Here is an 18,859-nt window from a genome sequence, read left to right as displayed (position 1 = left end):
CAAACGTTAGTGGGAGCATGTGATAAGAGCAATGCTATGCAAGAAAATTTTGACAATAGTTTAATTGGAAAGCTTATATTTAAAATTACTTTTTTACTTACCATTAACAATTTGTCACATCAACAGATGTCAAAGTTTTTGTCTATAAATTTTCTCATGTGATAATATTACACCACCACTTAAAAGCAACTGAACAGTCTGAACTCACTACACATTAACTAAGAGCTTTCTTTCTAGCGTTTAGAAAGACCTCTGTTTTTGTTTTCTTTCTAAATTTTTTTTTCCAAAGAAGAAAAGAGCTATGTTCAAGCGTTTAGGGGTTTCCAAGATCAATTAGATTGGACAACTTTGGCTCTTTTTATAAGCCACCATATCAAGACCAAATTTATATAACTTATGATTTTTATTTTTTGAGGAAAAGGTATCTTGATTGAAGAAAATAAGTAACTACAGAAGTATTCATGTCAGAGTCCACCATGGAACCAATACAATGATGAAAATCCTCCATCCAAGCTTGATAAAATTTATGACTAAATTATCTGATCTAGAAACAAATTATTAAATTCAAACCAATTTTTTAACATATAAACCTAGACATAACAACAACAATAAAATAAAATAAAATAAAAATAAAAATATCAGTATATGATTACTTAGAATCTTCAATCTGTAACCAACAGAAACTTAAATTTGTATAAAAATTTTGGGTCAAATAGAGTTCAACAATTAGCTTGGACAAAGTATTCCCACCCTTGATGTATGAGAGAGAGAGAGAGAGAGAGAGAGAGAGAGAGATTTCTTGCAATGTCAATAAACTAATAGAGAAGGATACATCACAAGAAGTTTGCAGTCTTATTTGTTTCCGGCTTTTATACTATACCAATTTACCTTCTATTTACTTCACTATCATGTTATACAAAACATTTACTTTGTGTTGTATCCATACATAAAGTGGATGTATCCAACCATTATCAGAGGATGATCTACAACATGATGGGTAAAATCTAGAGCATCCATTGGGAAAAGTGGACTTCTTTTTCCCCTACATCAACCTGCACTAGCAACTTTGTACATGAACTGAAGCTGGAAAAAACATACGATTGTGTTTCACAGCTTGTAAAGAACATTGAGCCACCAGCTTCTTTAGATATTTGGAATGCACCATCGAAGTTCCAACTCATTTTGAACACTAGGTTTGTGTGTCCAACATTTCTTTTCTAGGCCTGGCAAAAGCATGGCACAATGTTTTCCAACTCCATTAGATTTCCTTATATGGGACTTGCTCTTGATGCCTGCAATGTAAAGCAAAACGGCTTTGATAATGTCATCTCCAATTTTATCGTCATGTAATACACATTATAGTGATAATAACCAAAACCTACGGAGAAGTTGAGGATATAGCTCTGTTCCTACTTCTACCAGGATATCATAGCTCTAAGTAACAAATGCATGGAACAAAATATTGCTACTCAGTCTCTATCTCTACTACTGGGTCAACAAAAGGAAATTGCAATTCGAATTTTGAACAGTGAAGCAGCATGCCATCCTTTCAAATCTACTCCATGTGACTTCCTTTTTTGCTAATAAACTCTCAAAGAACAAAGTTTTCTTGAACCCATTACATGAAGATTCACTAGACTATCCACATGTATTTTAATCACATAACTCAGTTTTCTAAACAAGTCACGTGACTATCAAATAGGTTATGTGATTATAAGTACACATGGATACTCATTTGAGTTGCCATGTAGGGGGGGTTGGAGAAAAATCCTATCAATCTAAATATGTGACTAATGAGATAAAAGGATTTCAGACAGTATAAGATACAACATGTTGTGTTCAGTTAATTGCACAATAACCAAACAATTTCTTCAGAGTAGTGGGGCAATAATGTCACACAAGAATATGTACTAGGTATGAAATAGTCATATTTTTTTGCCTCCTATTGGCATCTAAAGGAGAGGCTAGTAGTGGTGAAGGTTCATTTTACCATATACATGAAAACATATTTAAAATAAATAATATAAAACTAATTATGGGTAGAAAAAAGCATCTCTGGATTTTAAATTTCAATTTATTCAAAAGCTTCATTGTATATTTGCTTCAGTTTTAAAGATTCACAGGGCTAAAATGACGTGTAGCAATCGCCATAGAGATTTGAATGGAAGCAAAGTCCCTAAGAATAAGAAAGCAGGAAAGCTTCAAATGGAATTTGAATCCTACTGGAAAATCCTTGGGTAGCCAGCCTAGGGATTTATCACCATAGTTGTCAGTTGAGAATTGGATGAGGGAACAACACATGCCCATGAGCTCAAAATTTGTTGTGAATAAGATACTAGACTTCGATAATCAACCTGAGATGGCAAGATTAAGTATGAATATTTCCAATGAACTCAAGCTGAAATGCCATCTCCCCCTTCTAATTTTTAGGAGCAAGATGGAGGGTAGGTCATGAATTCAACAGCATTGGGTGTGTATATTTAATAAAAAATGAACTATGTACAAATTTAACTCTAAACTTAAATTTCATATAAAAAATGAAATGTTATATATTATTAGTATAATTGATCAGTCAAGCAATATACAGAGGATAATGTTAAAATACATTGTGGAAGGGACAAGACTTGCTCAGATATTTACCTACAGAACAAAACAGCAAAGAGGAGAAAAAATGCCCCAGAATTCAATACATTCTCAATCACAAAATCACAGCCTAAAGGTCATGTTTGGGAGCAACTCAAATAAATAAATAAATATACATACACACACACACACATACATACATACATACATACATACACATATATATATATATATATATATATATATATATATATATATATATAACATATGGAACCCTTCTAAAGAAGAGTCCTTTGGACTTGCCTCACCTAAACTCAAATAAATATTTATATTCCAAAAGAAATAGTGGGTGATAGAGAAACCTGATTTTTTGAACTCGTGGCACTGGTCCAATGCTGAGGAGGACGAGTGGCCACTGCTTCATGGCTGATAAAAGCGATTGCTCTTGATTGTTCTTGTTTCTGAATTTTGATTGGTGGTGGCAGTTCTCTCATATTCCATAATACAAAAGCTGAAGGCACCGAACAACCTAACAAGGATAACCTCATAACTTAATTAAAATGACAGAAATGCTAACTCTTTATTGAGAATGTCAAATTTAAAAATGCAAGCAATAAACACAGAATTGTGTACCTTCAGCAATAAATAAAAACTATTGTACTATCCACAAAAGATACACACAAGCACCATATATGCACAGTAAGAAATGAAAGTTGCCTTAGAAGTTTCTATTGGGATAAAGCTTAAACTACATTGAAAAGAATAACAATAGCCTTCTTCATTAGATAAGTTGAAAACCAAAGTTCCCCCAAATTGTTTTACAAGCTCACAGAAGCATATCCTCACATCATATGAGTACAATATATGTGCTTCAATGAAATGCGTTTGATCAGCTCACTATCCGACAATCACTAATTCACAAACGATAGGTTTCATTTCCATCTCATGGAAAAACTTTTGCTCTGCTTAGTGATATTGTCTGTAGGAACCTATTTGGCCAAGCAACTATTGAAAAACTCTGGTGCTCCTTTGGTTGCAGCATTTCTGAACAAATTCCCTAGTGACAATCTTAAAGGTTTTTAAATAGTGATTAGTGGTGGAGTTGATGATAGTGACAGTATCAATTATGACCTTGATAAGCTGGAGCTTCTACTTAGAATTAATGAGCAAGTTATGGGTAATGATGATTGATATAAACTGAATTTATATCACCTTCAATTTGAAATATCAAGCTTCAACTGTATAAAATTCTCACTCACATTTTCTGAAAGGATTAACAAATGACATTATAAGCAAGATAGGCACGATAACCTCTTTCCACAAACTTCAGGGGAACTTCCTACACAATCCGTGTAATTATCAATGTTTTTTTTTTCCTCAACAGAGTTGATACTCTCCACTACAAATGATGTACATTTACGTATACATATATGCATATAAATTGGATGTTTGTCTGTAAAATAGCTTTTTTGAGCTATAACAAGGAAAAGTTTTTAGGAAAAAAAAAACCAAATAATGAGGATTAAGAGTGAGAATATTTTTACAGTTAAAGTAACATATAATTGAAACGAATAATCATGGCACTATCTCTAACTTCAACTCTTCTCTCAGTTCCAAAATGACCCAAGGGAAATAATGAATATGTACAAATGAAATGACATACGAACAAACAGAAAAGAAAAGAAACTTAGCTGATAATGTTGATATACAGGTCATAAGCTCCAATTCAGTTTGGAAATGATATTGATGTCAAAAAACTTATAAAGCACAGGCTAAGGTAATGTGTATAGTGGATACTAATGTGAACCAAATTTTCACAAAACCATAATATTCAATTTTTTATTAGCCAACAAGAACCACAAAAGGTAGATGAAAGTACCTATAAAGTAGTACAGAATCAGAAGAACAACTTCTTTTACTCTATTTATTTTCTTCAGATTCCAATGGTAAAAAAGCTGCAATAAGTTTAGAGTGATGTCAGAAAGGTAGTTTGCATGCTAAAATCAGGAATGCAATCGAGGGAATAGTAGAAGGTCTATGGGCCAACAGTCTTACAGGAATATCTGTCAGAAGAGCAACTGATGCACTTGATGTAAAACATACAACAGAGACAACTGCTAAACCAGCAACCTGCATGTGGTAGCAAATTTTCCAAGACTTCAAATTTATTCAATAGTTCTGCCATTTTATGCAAGGCTAAAATTTATTTTCATGCAAATGAGTATTGCAAAGTCCAATAAAGTAAGCACAATATGAAGTTTTTGACAAGAAATTCTATTAAACTAATTGACAAACATAATATTAATAATAAATTTTTTTTTTGGCTGAAAATAATAAAAAATAGTTTAAAATAGAATACCTTCCACACCTCTGATGAACCTTTCTCAGACCGTACTTTCTTCAATTTAAGGAATAGCATAAGACCTGAAATATTATAATGAATCAAGAAAAAGGAACGAAGTTAAATCACTGACAGCACACTCAAGTTCTTATTGTCAAAAGGAACAAAATATCACCATTAACAAATCCAAATTCTAAAAATTGGAGAAACAAAAAAACAATATAATAAAGTACTAGAGTGCTGAAATTGGCATTCAAACATTCAAGGGTACTTATGTAGAGACCATCCAATTTAAAATTCAGATAAATATGCTATCAACATTCTCTGTCACCCCAGATATCTTATAATAAACAGAACTATTTGACCTGTTGAAATTTTCAAGTGAATCATATAAACCACCGTAGCTTCCCATGCAGTCCAATAAACTTTCACCTAAAATAGCTATTTTTGCATCCCGAAAACCATGACATATTTTGCCATAATAGAAAGTAGGATTAACAAACAAGAACTAAACCAAAATCAACATAAAGATAGATTACATATAAAAAAATTGGGCACTATAAGGTGCATGATTTGAGCATTGTGATTACTAAGGGGGTGTTTGGCACATGCACTTAAAAACTGAAAACATGTGTGGAAATACGTGTGGGTGAAAAAGTGTGTGGAAATACGTGTAATGTTGTTTAAAAACTGAAAACATGTGTTTGAGTGGGTGTACCAAACCGAGCCTAAGATTGCTGTTGTGTTGCTTAAAAGAGAGAAAAACAAAATTACAAGTTGAAACTGACATTTAGACATTGCAAAAGTCATGACCATTACAGAATATATTAATATCTAGATTAAAAATTTTAGCCAGTCTGCCAGCATGCTCCGAAACAGCAAGTCATTGAATCAACAAGTCCACATAAAGAAATGTGATTATAAAAAAGGCGGATGCTTGCAAGGAATTTAAGGATATAAAAGTATGAACTTCCTATCACAAATGCACAACATACTAAAAACACAAAACTCTGGTGAAATTTACTCACCATAACAGCCTAATGCTCCTCCCAGAGAAAGGGAAGTTACAGCAAGAAAATCTTCAAATACCTGCACAATAATTGCGTTATTGTCCAATAATAACAAGTCATACCAAACGAATACATAAAAGACCAAATCCAAAGATTTAATAAAGATTTTATTAAAATAACAACTCAAAAAAAGCAAAAACGTTTCCTTCTCGTGCCAGCCAGCATCAATGTTAAGAATGGCCCATTATGCAAATAAAACCATGCACCACTCAACATGTTTTAGCACAAGCAAGAACAGGGAAGAATGTATGGTCAAACTCAAAAATCAAGAATGTACTAGATACTTAGCTCGAGTAAGGGTTATTAACTAAAATGAATCACAAGAGCTATCACTGAATCACCAATATCTATATACACTTGTTGATTCATAACTGAAACATAGACTGATAAAAATGTATACCGAAATAGCCAGCAAAGCCTGAGGGTTTGTATGTACCAAAAAATTCTTTGAACTTCCAAAAAGAAAATGATGCCACACCATGAGAAGATAAAGAATCGCCTTCATAAAAATTAGTTTCTTTCATATACTGATATTAAAAAATTATCAAATAACAAAAAGCTGACCACATAAAAAAGCTGGAAATAAAGGACAGAAGCTTTTAGTTTTTCTTTTTATATACAATTCACGGAAACAAAAAAACTGTGATGAATTTTTCTTAGAAGATTGTGCATAACTGTGCTACTTTAATCTTGCTAAACATTTTATATGTCGTTATCACTGATTACAGAATATCAAAAGCTACTAAATTGTATAGCTTATAGCTGTATAGCAGTACTTTGACACCAGATTTAGGTTCCTTTATTAATCAAGTACAAGATAAATATTTAATTTCATGACCAATAAATTATCACTTGTCCAAAAAGTTTAAGCTGTTAGGAAATGATGAATTTAATCACTTAACCATAATTCTAACACTCTCCTCACGTGTGGGCCTAAACTCCCTCTTAATAATGGGGCCCAACATGTGGGAACATTTTAAATGGGAGGTAGAGAGGAAATAAGGATCAAACTCAGAACCTACTACTATTACATCATGATAAATTACTGAATGACCCAAAAACTTAGGCTATTAGGAAATAGTGAATTTAATCACTTAAACATAATTCTAACAATACTAGAAAATAAGTAGTGCCTAACCCATTAACACTACTTGGTAACCCAATGAAGTCAAACCTCAACTGAATGATGCCAAATAACTTATCTGCAAAGGTGATATTAACATAGCTAAATCTTCAAATCCCAACAATATGTGTAATGTATAACAAAATCAGGCAAGCCTTATTGGTCCAAGTCTTTCTCTCCAACTAAGAAAAAGGAACTGGCTTCAGCTGAACTATATTTACTTAAATTCATTAACCCCTTATTGCTTGATTATATGAAATAAGCAAGCTTCCTGGTTTAAATTGTTCAAATTTAGGTAAAAAGACATATAGATTCAATGGACTTAATAATTGCATGTTAAGGCAATTTCACACATGATAGACAGAAAAATATACATACCCGAGCAACCAATGAGGATTCAATAGGATTCTTTCCCGCACCAATCCAGATTATGACAGCAAATGATATCATTAAGGCAAAAACAAGCATAACAACCTAGAGGGAGAACAAGCCCCAAAATTAGATGAACCCAAAAATATTCCACAGCAAGCGACTAATAAAACCCAAGAGAAAGAAGAGAAAAAAAAAACTGAAAATTTCTATTTCCATTACCGTGATCACAAATTTTTGCCTGGTTCCAATATGAATGCCATGAAATGAGCAACATCTCCAATGACCATCTGTGCTTGATGATCTAGGTTTACTCAACTTTTCCAACAAGGTCTGCTGAATGCTAGTCTCATCATCATCGTCCTCTTCATCATTTGCCTGATGGCAGAGGTCGACCCTATAAAATCATTATCCATAGAAACATAATTTCATTGCATTGTGTCAAGTATAATAATTTGAACCTACTAGCCCGAGAGGGATAAAGTACATGTAGACTTTGCAGATTGTATCAATATGATTCATAAATATGCACTACTGCATATTTAATTTTCTATTTTATTGATGCAATATGAACATGAGATAATATATAGACTTCAAAAACCAATTTCCTTTCTATGCTAAATGCTACCAATGATGAGTTTGAAATATTGAAGGCAACATCATACAATATAGATGTTAAAATTATGGTTAAATGATTAAATTTACCATTTTTGAATAGCATTAGCTTTTGGGATGGTAATTTATCAAGTTATCAGAGCGGGTGGTCCTAAGTTTGAACCCTGTCTTTGCTCTAGCTCCTATTTAAAAGAGTCACATATTAGACCTCATTTATGAAGGGGGAGTTTGGACCAACATGTGAAGGGGATTGTTAAAATTATGGTTAAACAATTAAATTCACCATTTCCTAACAATTAAAGCTTCTGGTACAATCGGTGATTTATCACTAAAATATATTCAAAAGCAGTATAAGACTCATGATAAGCTTCTAATGCTGAGATACAATAAGATCAATATGTACAACACGTACAAACAAGAGAAATCTAAAATGATTTTTTTTTTTTTGACAAGTAAAAAGGACTAAAACGATAGAACCTGATATCATTCAAACACTATTTACTAATGCAAAGGTGAAGTTTGCTAATCCTTTAGAATGGTAAGCTCATAACATATCAAGTCATCTTGTCTGCAAAACTTTTTTTTTTGATAAATAACGTAAGAATATTATTAAAAATAATAAAGAAAAAGCCAAGATGAGTACATTGGGGATGTACTATGGGTACAAAAATCAAGAAACAAAAGAACAACGGTCAAGAAAAATAGAAAAGGAAGAACAAGAAAAATGAGAAAAAACCACACTCCATTCAAAAAGTGTGTGTAAGAAAAATGACTTAATCTCCAGCAAAGATCGTTCACAACCCTCAAAACTTCTAGCATTCCTTTCTCGCCAAATGCACCAAATCAAGCAGTGAGGTACTAATCTCCAAACATCAATGTGACGATGTCGCGCAAACTTTCCTTGCCAAGCCTCAAACACCTCGATAACGTCGAGGCATAACCCACTGAATGCCAAACAAACAAAAAACCAAAGACCACAACTCCCAAGCTATGGTGCAATGAAGTAGGAGATGATCCACCGACTCCCCACACCTCTTACACATAAAGCACCAGTCAAGAACTATCACTCGTCTTTTACGAAGGTTGTCTGTTGTTAAGATCTTACCTAAGGAAGCAGACCAAGAAAAGAAGGCTACCCTTGGAGGCGCCTTCGATTGCCATATCATTTTCCATGGAAAGGAAACAAGATTATTAGGGTAGAAGGAACTGTAATAACTTCTAACCTCAAAACTTGTATTCCTTGTAGACTTCCAACAAACCTTATCTGGACCAAACCCTCTCGGTGACGAGGAATAGACTAGCCCCATGAACCGGTCAAAAGCTTCCTCTTCCCAATCTTGTGGTGGACGACGAAAATTGCACGTTCCAATGAAACCTCCCGCAGGACCAACCCATAACTTCAGCCACTGAGGAGTCCTTGGACCTACTAAGACAATATAGCTCCGGAAAGGCCTCTTGGAGAGTACAATCCCCACACCATACATGCTTCCAAAATTTTACTCTAGTACCATCCCCCACATCATAAACAAGAAGTTTAGAGAAGTTCAACCAACCACTTCTAATATATCTCCACAAGCTGACCCCATAAGGACTTGTCACCTTCTTCGTACACCAACCACCCCACATGTTCCCATATTTTGCCTCTATAACCCTCCTCCATAAAGCATCAGTCTCGGTACCATACCTCCACAACCATTTACCTAATAAGGCAGAATTAAAATTACTCAACTGTCTTATACCCAACCCCCCATCCTGCAAAGGCCTACAAACCTTGGCCCAATGAACTAAATGAAATTTAGGTTCACCACCAATCCCATCCCACAAAAAATCTCTCTGTATCTTCTCCATACGCTTAGCCACCTTACCCGGTAAAGGAAGAAGGGAAAGGAAATATGTAGGTAAGGACGAGAGTGAACTTTTAATGAGTGTCACCTTACCTCCTTTAGATAAATACATTCTCTTCCAACCTGCTAATCTCCTCTCCATTCTCTCAAGAATAGGGTTCCAAACAGATAAGTCCTTGAATTTTGCACCTAAAGGAAGGCCCAAATATTTCAAGGGCAGAGAAGACTGTCCACACCCCAACAAACCCACCAAAGCCTCCAAATTGGGTACCCCTCCAACAGGTACCAACTCAGATTTCCCTAAATTAATACGAAGCCCTGACACCTCCTTAAATCTAGCAAGAATCGCCCTCAAATTAGCAATCTGAGAAGGTTCCGCATCACAAAAAATCAATGTGTCATCCGCAAATAAAAGGTGAGATACCATTACTGAAGAACCAGTCATACTGCCCACAGAAAAGCCTGAGAATTGCCCAGTGGATACAGCCACATCCAACATACGACTCAACGCCTCCATCACAATATCAAACAACAATGGAGATAAGGGATCCCCTTGCCGAAGTCCTCTAGAACTTCCAAAGAAATCAGATGGGCTACCATTGATCAAAATGGAAAACTTCACAGTTGAAATGCAATACCTTATCCATTTTCTCCATTTTTCTGAGAAACCACAACGCCGCATCATATACATTAAAAAATCCCAACTCACATGATCATACGCCTTCTCCACATCCAACTTACATAGCACCCCCGGAACTCCCGACTTCAATCTACTATCAATACATTCAGAAGCAATCAAGACGGAATCCAAAATTTGTCTGCCCTTCAAAAAAGCATTTTGTGAATCCGAAATAAGTCCATGCGCCACCCTACGAAGCCGATTAGCCAGCACCTTAGAAATAATTTTATACATCCCACCAACTAAGCTAATAGGCCGATAATCCTTGACCTCCACAGCATCCACTTTCTTAGGAATAAGGGCTAGGAATGAAGCATTAAGACTCTTCTCAAACACCGCCTGAGTATGGAAGTTGTGGAATACAGCCATAATTTCATTTTTCAAAACACCCCAACAAGACTGGAAAAATGCCATGGAAAAGCCATCCGGGCCAGGTGCCTTATCACCATTAAAGTCATGGATCACCTGAAACACCTCTTCTTCCTCGAAAGGCCTATCTAACCAACTCGCATCTTCCACCGAGATGCTAGAAAAATCTACATCATCTAAGACAGGTCTATGAGCCACCTCCTCAATTTTACTTCAATTCCAGTGTTTATATATGAAAAATACAAGTATATAGTTAGAACCATGAATGATACCAATTAGCTTCTTATATGATCACCAGCCCATCAATTATATAATTACTATACAGGGAATTTTCAATATTAGCAACAAATGTGTGATTCATCCTTGTATGTTCATTTGTCTGGAAATTCTGATATATGAATTTAACATGAAAGATATAGGATTCAAGAAGTACAATGGGCAAGAGGCTTGAATGCAGAACATAAGCATTATGCCAATCTGTTGCCAAATGTACAAGCAATGATATATGTTGATGGAAGCACATAATTAAGGAAGACAATTCACAAACACAATATTGATAAAAACAGAGATGATTGCTAATTCACAATATTGAACGAAAGAATTTCTATGATGTCCAAATTGTACTGATGTCATATGATAATAATCTTCATTAAATTCTGTTCACATAACTAACGTACACAGTTTTTAATCCAACAGAAAATGCAAAAAATATCAAGTAATGTCAAAATTAATATTACAGAAATATATAGCTTCCATTATACAAAAATAAAGTTGTAATTTTAAATACAATAAACCTTACCAGAAGGATAGGAGGAGGAGAAATGCTGCAAGAAATAGAATTTTGGGAAAAGCTGCAGCAATATTTTCATCATTCAGAACCACCAGTGGACCCTAAATTAAAGGATTTCAAAAGAAGATATTTATACCCGCATAGCAATTTCTAATGACTAAGGGAAACATACCCAAGAGTAAAAACCCACACACGTTAGACCAGCAAAGCCACCCTTCGCAGGTAGCAACAAGCGCAGATATAAAGTATATAAAATAACCTGCAAAAAGAGAAATCAGATCCCATGACTAAATTATGCCTACAATATTTAGGCCAAAAAAAAAAAAAAATACAAGCATGACACGTTAGACAATCTTTTATGTTCTCTTATTCAAAAGTACTCAGGCATTATAACAAGGTTTGCATTTCTATAAACTGGTTAAGTGTATCTAAGAATCAGTAGAAAGAAGATTTAAAATGGAAGCTATGGCTGGTCGTGAAGGTTATCTTCATGGGATATGTTTTCAACACATTACATATTGCTGCCAACGAGCTATGGCTAAACTAGCACTTCCTTCTCTTTTGGTGAGGTTGTGAATGCAAGACCCATTCGGTGTGTACAAGTTAAAAGGTTGTACCTACTGCATAAAGCTCCTACTTTTGCAGGGTCTACAAGAGGTGATTGGTAGGTAGTCTTCGCCCCAGTGTTTTTGGACAGGCTGATTCCTGAACTTGAATCTGTGACATGTTACTTTCAATGGAAGGCACTTGCCATTGCACCAATGCCTGACCTCTTGTGGTGTGACTTATCAATGCAAGGGCCTGACCTATTGTGTGTGTAACTTATCAATATAATTTTTTTAAAATAATAATCATAATATGAATTGAAGAAGAGTACATAAGTGTATGTGTATAACTTTCTCTTCTCTTATTTGTCTTTACTTTTCTTTCATTTGTCACACACACATATATCAATCCCAAGTCTTTGTCATGGGTATGTCAACAGAACTAGGACAATTGTCCAATTCAATCATCCAGCAGCATCTACGAGAAGAAGATTTAATGTGCTCAATGCATTTAGTACATTAATTCCATATTTGAGTGGAAAATTTAAGCGTGCTACTTTATACATCAAATCAATGCTACATCTAAAATGATTGATGCTCAATTTGAAACTGAGACTTAACATCTAATTAACCTATGCAAGGCTATGTTTTGAAACATTTTTTAAAATTCCAAAACATCTCTAAAATGACCCAATTCAATCTAAATTAGGGTTCAGAACCTTGAATTTTATTCCAATCAAATGTTATGTAAGCAAAATTATCATGATATATACCATGACGTCATCCTTACCCAAGTTGGAAGAGCCGATCATGAGATGGAGTACCTGCAAATGAACATTCATTCCTGTAAAAGAGTATTTCTAAATAGTGAAATGATATACAACTAAAATCACTATAAAAATAATAATCATAATTATACTACTACAACAACAACAAAAACAGTAATAAATAATAATAAATTGCCAAAAAATGAGACCAAAAGAAACAAGAACAAAAAAAATAACCACAGACACAAACGTATAATTCTAGTTTAAAAATAAATAGGCATAGAACCTAAAATGTCACCAAATAAAAAGTGGACATTGAAAAAAGAAAAAAAGAAAATCCATAAAATTGCCTCCTAAAAATACCTAGAGTTCCATGCGCTATAATATATTCATTTGTAAGAATAAACAAAAAAATTCTAACAACTTAATCCAGAAGTGACTAACCTTTTTGTTCTATATGAAACTATGCTAAAGAAAGAGAGAGGGAGAGAGATTATAAAAATCATGCACTAAGCTTACAGATATGTACTACTAGAATAATGAAAATCCGATCTTCAAATTACTCATTAACTAGTAGATACTCAGAAAACTGAGAAAAGGATCTTTACAAATTATCATGAAGAGTAGAAGCAATGTTATACCCAATTCTTAAACCCAGCCCTTGCTATTAGCCCATTGACTTCCAACTTTTTTACTTTAATAAGAAATCATATTTATTGAAGTGTACAAGAAGGGTTGCAACTCAAGTAGACAGGAAATTTGCAAGAGAAACCTCAAATGAGAAAGAGTAAAAGAGAAAAAGTAAATTTGGACCTAAAACTCAAAGATCAAAACAATAAAAACAAGAAGGGAGGGAAAAGCAATTAGATTACTTAGTAAAGCAATCTAAGAAATACAGACTTCAACTTAATCATTGAAAGCTCTATGCTGTCATAAGTTGAGCATTTCTTTTGTGCAAGATTCACCATGAAATGCACAATAAATAATGCTTAAAATTATGAACACAACACCACCTACCAAAGCTACCTTTCCAAAACTCTGCCACAGTCTTGGGTATAACCCACAAAATCATAACCAAGGAGAAAACAAGAGACAAGAACTCCCCCACCCCTCTTTTTTGATGATGTAAAAATTATTTCATTAAGACAAATGTAACAATCTGAATGCACAGAAATGCGTACAATACTACACCTAAGAAGAAGACAAGAATGAATACTGCTAAGGGCAATCATCCATTCATAAAAACATCCCAGAGTGGACTTTCTGACGATGTGGCTAGGAAGCTTGACCCCTTCAAATGTCCAGCTATTACACTCATGCCAGATAGCCCACATAACACATAACAGAGCCATCTTCCATATTTTTCCGCCTCTACAAGAGACTAAAACTCCCAGGGGCAATGAAGTAAAAGATGGCCCTTTATGTCCCTTACTACATTTACAAAAACAACACCACTCTGAGAAAATATCTTCACAATTTCTTAGATTATCCAGCATTAGGAACATACCCGGGGCCATTGACAATCGAAAATGACACTTTTGGGGAAACCTTAACTTGCCAAATTCTTTTCCAAGAGTATCTGGCACCCTATTTAATTACTCATTCTATGCCCCACAATAAAGAAATTTCTAAGAATGTGTCTTTTAAAGGGCCTTCCTACACCACAAGTCATGGAAAAATTGAACTCCAACACCATCACCTATTTTTTATAGGATGATTAGTGCCTCCAAGCCCCTTCTAATACTACTCTTCAACACATCCCAACCACATGCAGTCCGCTCACTTCAACCAAACACCACTGTCCCCACCCACAAGTCACCTCAACTACCTGCCCATAGAGTTCCTCCTATGTACTCCAGAAAGTGAAATTCATTATTGCAATCAACAAAATTCCAACTTTAGGCTTTTAAAAGTTTGAATATCATGTAGTGATGCTAAAAATGTTACTTCATTATAAAATTCATGCTTCACCCCCCCCCCCCCCCGGTTTTAAGCAAATCAAGTCTGAAAAGTAACAGAAAACGTCACTTACTTTTTGACGTGTCCATCCATTTTGTTGACTCCGCATATGAATTCTGATGAGCTGGCAAAACAAAGTGCAAAATACATCACAAGATTTGAAAAAAATAAAATTGAAACAAAATAATACTTTTGAAGCATTTAGTGACTAAATTAGCAGATGAATTAGTATCTATAGCATCAACAATATGAAAGAAAATTTTCCAAGCCCCTTGTCCTAACAAAAATAAGCCAAACTGGTAAAATTAGAAATTAATGGGAACTCAAAGGTAGGTCGAAATTGAGATGGTTGACAGACCTCTTCTGCATCTCCTTCAAAATAAACTATAGATTTGATCCTAGGCATTGGTCAAGTGGAAAAGAGGTGGGATGGGATCAATATTTGTCTTCAATTCTAACCAATGAAAAAAGTGTGTATGTTGTTTTGGGGGGGGGGGGGGGGGGGTGGGTGGGTATACTATAGTGTTCTGCTTCTAAAGGGAAACTCTTTACTTATAGCCATCAGCCATATGATCAATGATTCCACCCTTATAATGCATTCTAGCTATCTATCCCAATTGCACACTAGTAGAAAATGTGATTAATTATGCAAAATAGATTAATTGAAGGAAAGGATCACACCATGAGTAGTGGTTTTTTAGTGAAGGGCTAAAGACACCTCCATTCAATGGTGAAACCAGAATTTTTTTCCAAAGGGTGCCAAGCTTTAATATTGATTTGAAAAACTTTAGTGTTAGTTACTTATCTACTATTCTATTTCAACAATTTATAGTCTAATGACAAGGAGATATAAGTCACAAACTAATTTAATCTTATGTATGTAAGCACGAACGTAAATTAATGCATACTTTCTTGGTGTGCATAACTCATTAAGAAGAAATTGATGTCACATCACATGAAATATAAGCAAAATCACTGGCAAAAACATTTTACACCAAATTTTAACAATGCCTCACATCTCATGATATATGTATATTGGCTTTAGAAGTAAATGTCAAGAATAGAGTTTGTGAAAGGTTTGTCAACATGGTTATTTGTGAAAATAACATTATTTTTAAATAGTTCTACGCTTATAGAATGTAATCACATGACACACGTAATGGCAAACTAAGAATTTATAATCCCAAATGATAAATAATTAGTTATTATTTTTGAAAGTGAAAATGAATAAAAAAGTACGTCTTAAAAAGAAAAAAAAAATCAATTTAAATTAGAAAAGATTATGAAAACTGTTAAGAGGGGGGGCTCCCTCCACAATTTCCTCCCTTAGCTCACTTTTTTTTTTTTTTTGTTGATAACCTGCGATTTAGATTAAAGAGAAACTAATAGGGGGGCAATCACCCTTACAGACAGACTCTAAGACACGAGGTAGATTGCCATTATAGAAACAAAAAGACTTGAGACACCTAAGAGAAAGCTTACTTCACAACTTATTCATAAAAGACAAATTTAAAGCACCCACTTGGTGTATAGATTTGGACAAGCATGACGTTTTGAAGTTCAATCTCAGGTCCAATTCACACGAATCTTCTACAATCAAGTCGGCTGCCACATATACCAAGATTCCCATTAGATCACTACCCCACTGTTTGATGCTCATTTCTCAATCAAGAAATGGTTCTCTTTTCTTTTCATAACCTTCTAACCAATTCTTTCCTAAAAAACCAAAACACACATAGTCTAATGCTCCATTTAATTGCCCACAAGATGGTAATCAAAGAAATGAGAATTGGGTGTCTCTCAATAAAAAAGTGGGGAGAAAAACACTTCAAACTGTCAGAGCAAGCCCTCGTAAAATTCCAGAACCGTTCATTCTCTTATATTCTTCCTTAAAAACCAAACACAGCACAAAATTCAAATATAAACTATCTAAATTCAATTCTAATCAAAACCAGGACAAACATATGCACAACATTTCTCATCAAGAGACAAATAAAGGAAAAAACTTTTACATCAAGAGCCTAACAAAGCCAACAAACAAAGAGAATAGAGAGATTACAAAAGAGAATTGGGTGTGCAAAAGAAAAAGACACCTGAGAAAATGCAATAGTAGCAAGAATGCCATTGATGGAAGCCAGGACAATATCGAGGATTAGCAACAATTTCCCATGAAAACAATCTCTGGTTTGCGCTTCTGCTTCCAAGTCCAACATCATCATCCTCATCATATTCCTAGCTCAGGAACACACGCACAGAGACACAGAGACAGAGACAGAGTTTGGTTTGGTTTGGTTTGGTTTGGTTGTTGTATAGTTTGTTGTGTTTGGTTTAGATGGAAGATGGGGATTAAAAGTGTGTGTAATGGTAGACAAGACAGGAAAATAGAGTTTGAGTTTCTGTTTTGATTTGTGAAGTGAAATCTGGGAGTTTTTATTGCAAGTGAATCAAGCATGCACCTTTAATAAGGATAACAATCAACAAAAGACTATGCTCATTGACCCATTTGGAGGCTTATTATTTATACACATTTTACATGGGAGTTTATATATTTATATTATTTATGGGTGTTGGTTCTTTGTTGGATCAGTTTGCTCCTCCACCAGTGAAATTTTGTCTTATATATAACTATATCAGGTTCACTCAACTGGGGACATGTTGGCAAGTACATGCCTTACAAAGGGATTAAACAATGCCTTAAATAATATTTTTTTTTTTAGATAAGATAGAATTTCTATGCATGCGCTGTGGCTAAATAATATCTTTTCTTATTTTTGATATGTAAATAATATCTTTCTAATATTATTAGTTAGTTAAATTGAATGTAACATTTTCTTTAAAATCATGTTTTAGGAACTTCTACATGGTAGTTTTTATATGAATTTTTTTTAAAAATAAATAAATATTATTTGAAAAGTTCAAGAGAAGATATAAAAAAAAGAAACCAACACATATGCCTTCAATAACTATTTTTAATGAAAGAAAATTCTCCAATATCTTCATTGTTCTTTTGATTGTATTATATTTATGATAATCATAACCTGTATTTTTTTTTTTTTTTTGAAGAAATCATAACCTGTATTTTTAAATGTTTTAATCTCCGCTATTATTCATTAATATAAATAAAAAAATTAAAATTAAAATGCTTCAAAGTTTCGGTAAACAATTTTGATCATAGTTGGCCAAATTTAATTTGGGCAATTTTTTATTTTTAAAATTGCATGGATGGAAGAAACTCCATCTCTCATTTTCAGCCTAGTGGTTAAGGATAAGGATGTACTCGTTGTATAATAAATATAAATAAAATAATAAAATTAAAATACTTCAAAGTTTAGAGAAACAATTTTGATCATAGTTGGCCAAAATTAATTTGGGCAATCTTGTATTTTAAAAATTGCATGGATGAAAGAAACTCCATCTCTCATTTTCAGCCTAGTGGTTAAGGATAAGGATGTACTCATTGCATAATTTGGTTTCCAAATCAATAATTATTATTATTATAAAAAGAAAAAAAAATATCAGTTATCTAAAGAAAAAAGTCATGTCATAATTTGTGTTTATTGAACTTTGTAAAATACAAACTCTGAATATAAATTTCTCATTAAAATCAATACAAATATTTTTCCATAAAACCCAAAGTATTATTATATCAGTTTAAATTTTTTTTTTTTTTGGACACAAATACTGCAAAATGAGAGAGGCAATTTTCAATAGAGGAAAGAGAATCTCCCAATAACTTGGTAATTCATTTATGACAATGTCCTAAGATTATCACTTCATAATAATTCATGTTATTTTTAATCCAATA

General features: G+C 33.8%; 1 protein-coding gene across 2 annotated transcripts; it reads right to left on the bottom strand.

The window, feature by feature from the left end:
• Positions 1 to 795: 795 nt before the first annotated feature.
• On the bottom strand, positions 796 to 17,452 carry LOC142640723 (tobamovirus multiplication protein 1). Of its 2 annotated transcripts, none has more exons than XM_075814948.1 (13): positions 17,148 to 17,452; positions 15,128 to 15,178; positions 13,119 to 13,152; positions 11,956 to 12,042; positions 11,793 to 11,844; positions 7,709 to 7,883; positions 7,496 to 7,591; positions 5,953 to 6,013; positions 4,943 to 5,007; positions 4,639 to 4,713; positions 4,463 to 4,538; positions 2,946 to 3,112; positions 796 to 1,292 (listed from the first exon to the last, which is right to left on the bottom strand). In XM_075814948.1, the coding sequence occupies exons 1-13, from the start codon at positions 17,280 to 17,282 to the stop codon at positions 1,269 to 1,271; spliced, it is 1,098 nt and encodes a 365-aa protein (XP_075671063.1). In that variant the 5' UTR covers positions 17,283 to 17,452; the 3' UTR covers positions 796 to 1,268. The 2 variants fall into 2 exon arrangements, with proteins under 2 accessions (XP_075671063.1, XP_075671062.1); XM_075814947.1 differs by having other exon boundaries at positions 11,793 to 11,884; positions 11,978 to 12,042.
• Between the last annotated feature and the right edge of the window lie 1,407 nt (positions 17,453 to 18,859).

Source organism: Castanea sativa, chromosome 6 (assembly GCF_040712315.1).
Source record: "Castanea sativa cultivar Marrone di Chiusa Pesio chromosome 6, ASM4071231v1".
Lineage (NCBI taxonomy): Eukaryota > Viridiplantae > Streptophyta > Magnoliopsida > Fagales > Fagaceae > Castanea > Castanea sativa.
Note: the sequence above shows the minus strand (reverse complement) of the source record. Positions and strands in the feature narration are given on the sequence as shown.

Coding starts and splice junctions, on each gene's coding strand:
- LOC142640723 (XM_075814947.1), bottom strand. CDS start 17,282: ATGATGAGGATGATGATGTTGGACTTGGAAGCAGAAGCGCAAACCAGA. Junction 3,113..4,462: donor GATTCTGTACTACTTTATAG/GTACTTTCATCT, acceptor TATCCTTGTTAG/GTTGTTCGGTGCCTTCAGCT. Junction 1,293..2,945: donor CCACGAGTTCAAAAAATCAG/GTTTCTCTATCA, acceptor TTTACATTGCAG/GCATCAAGAGCAAGTCCCAT.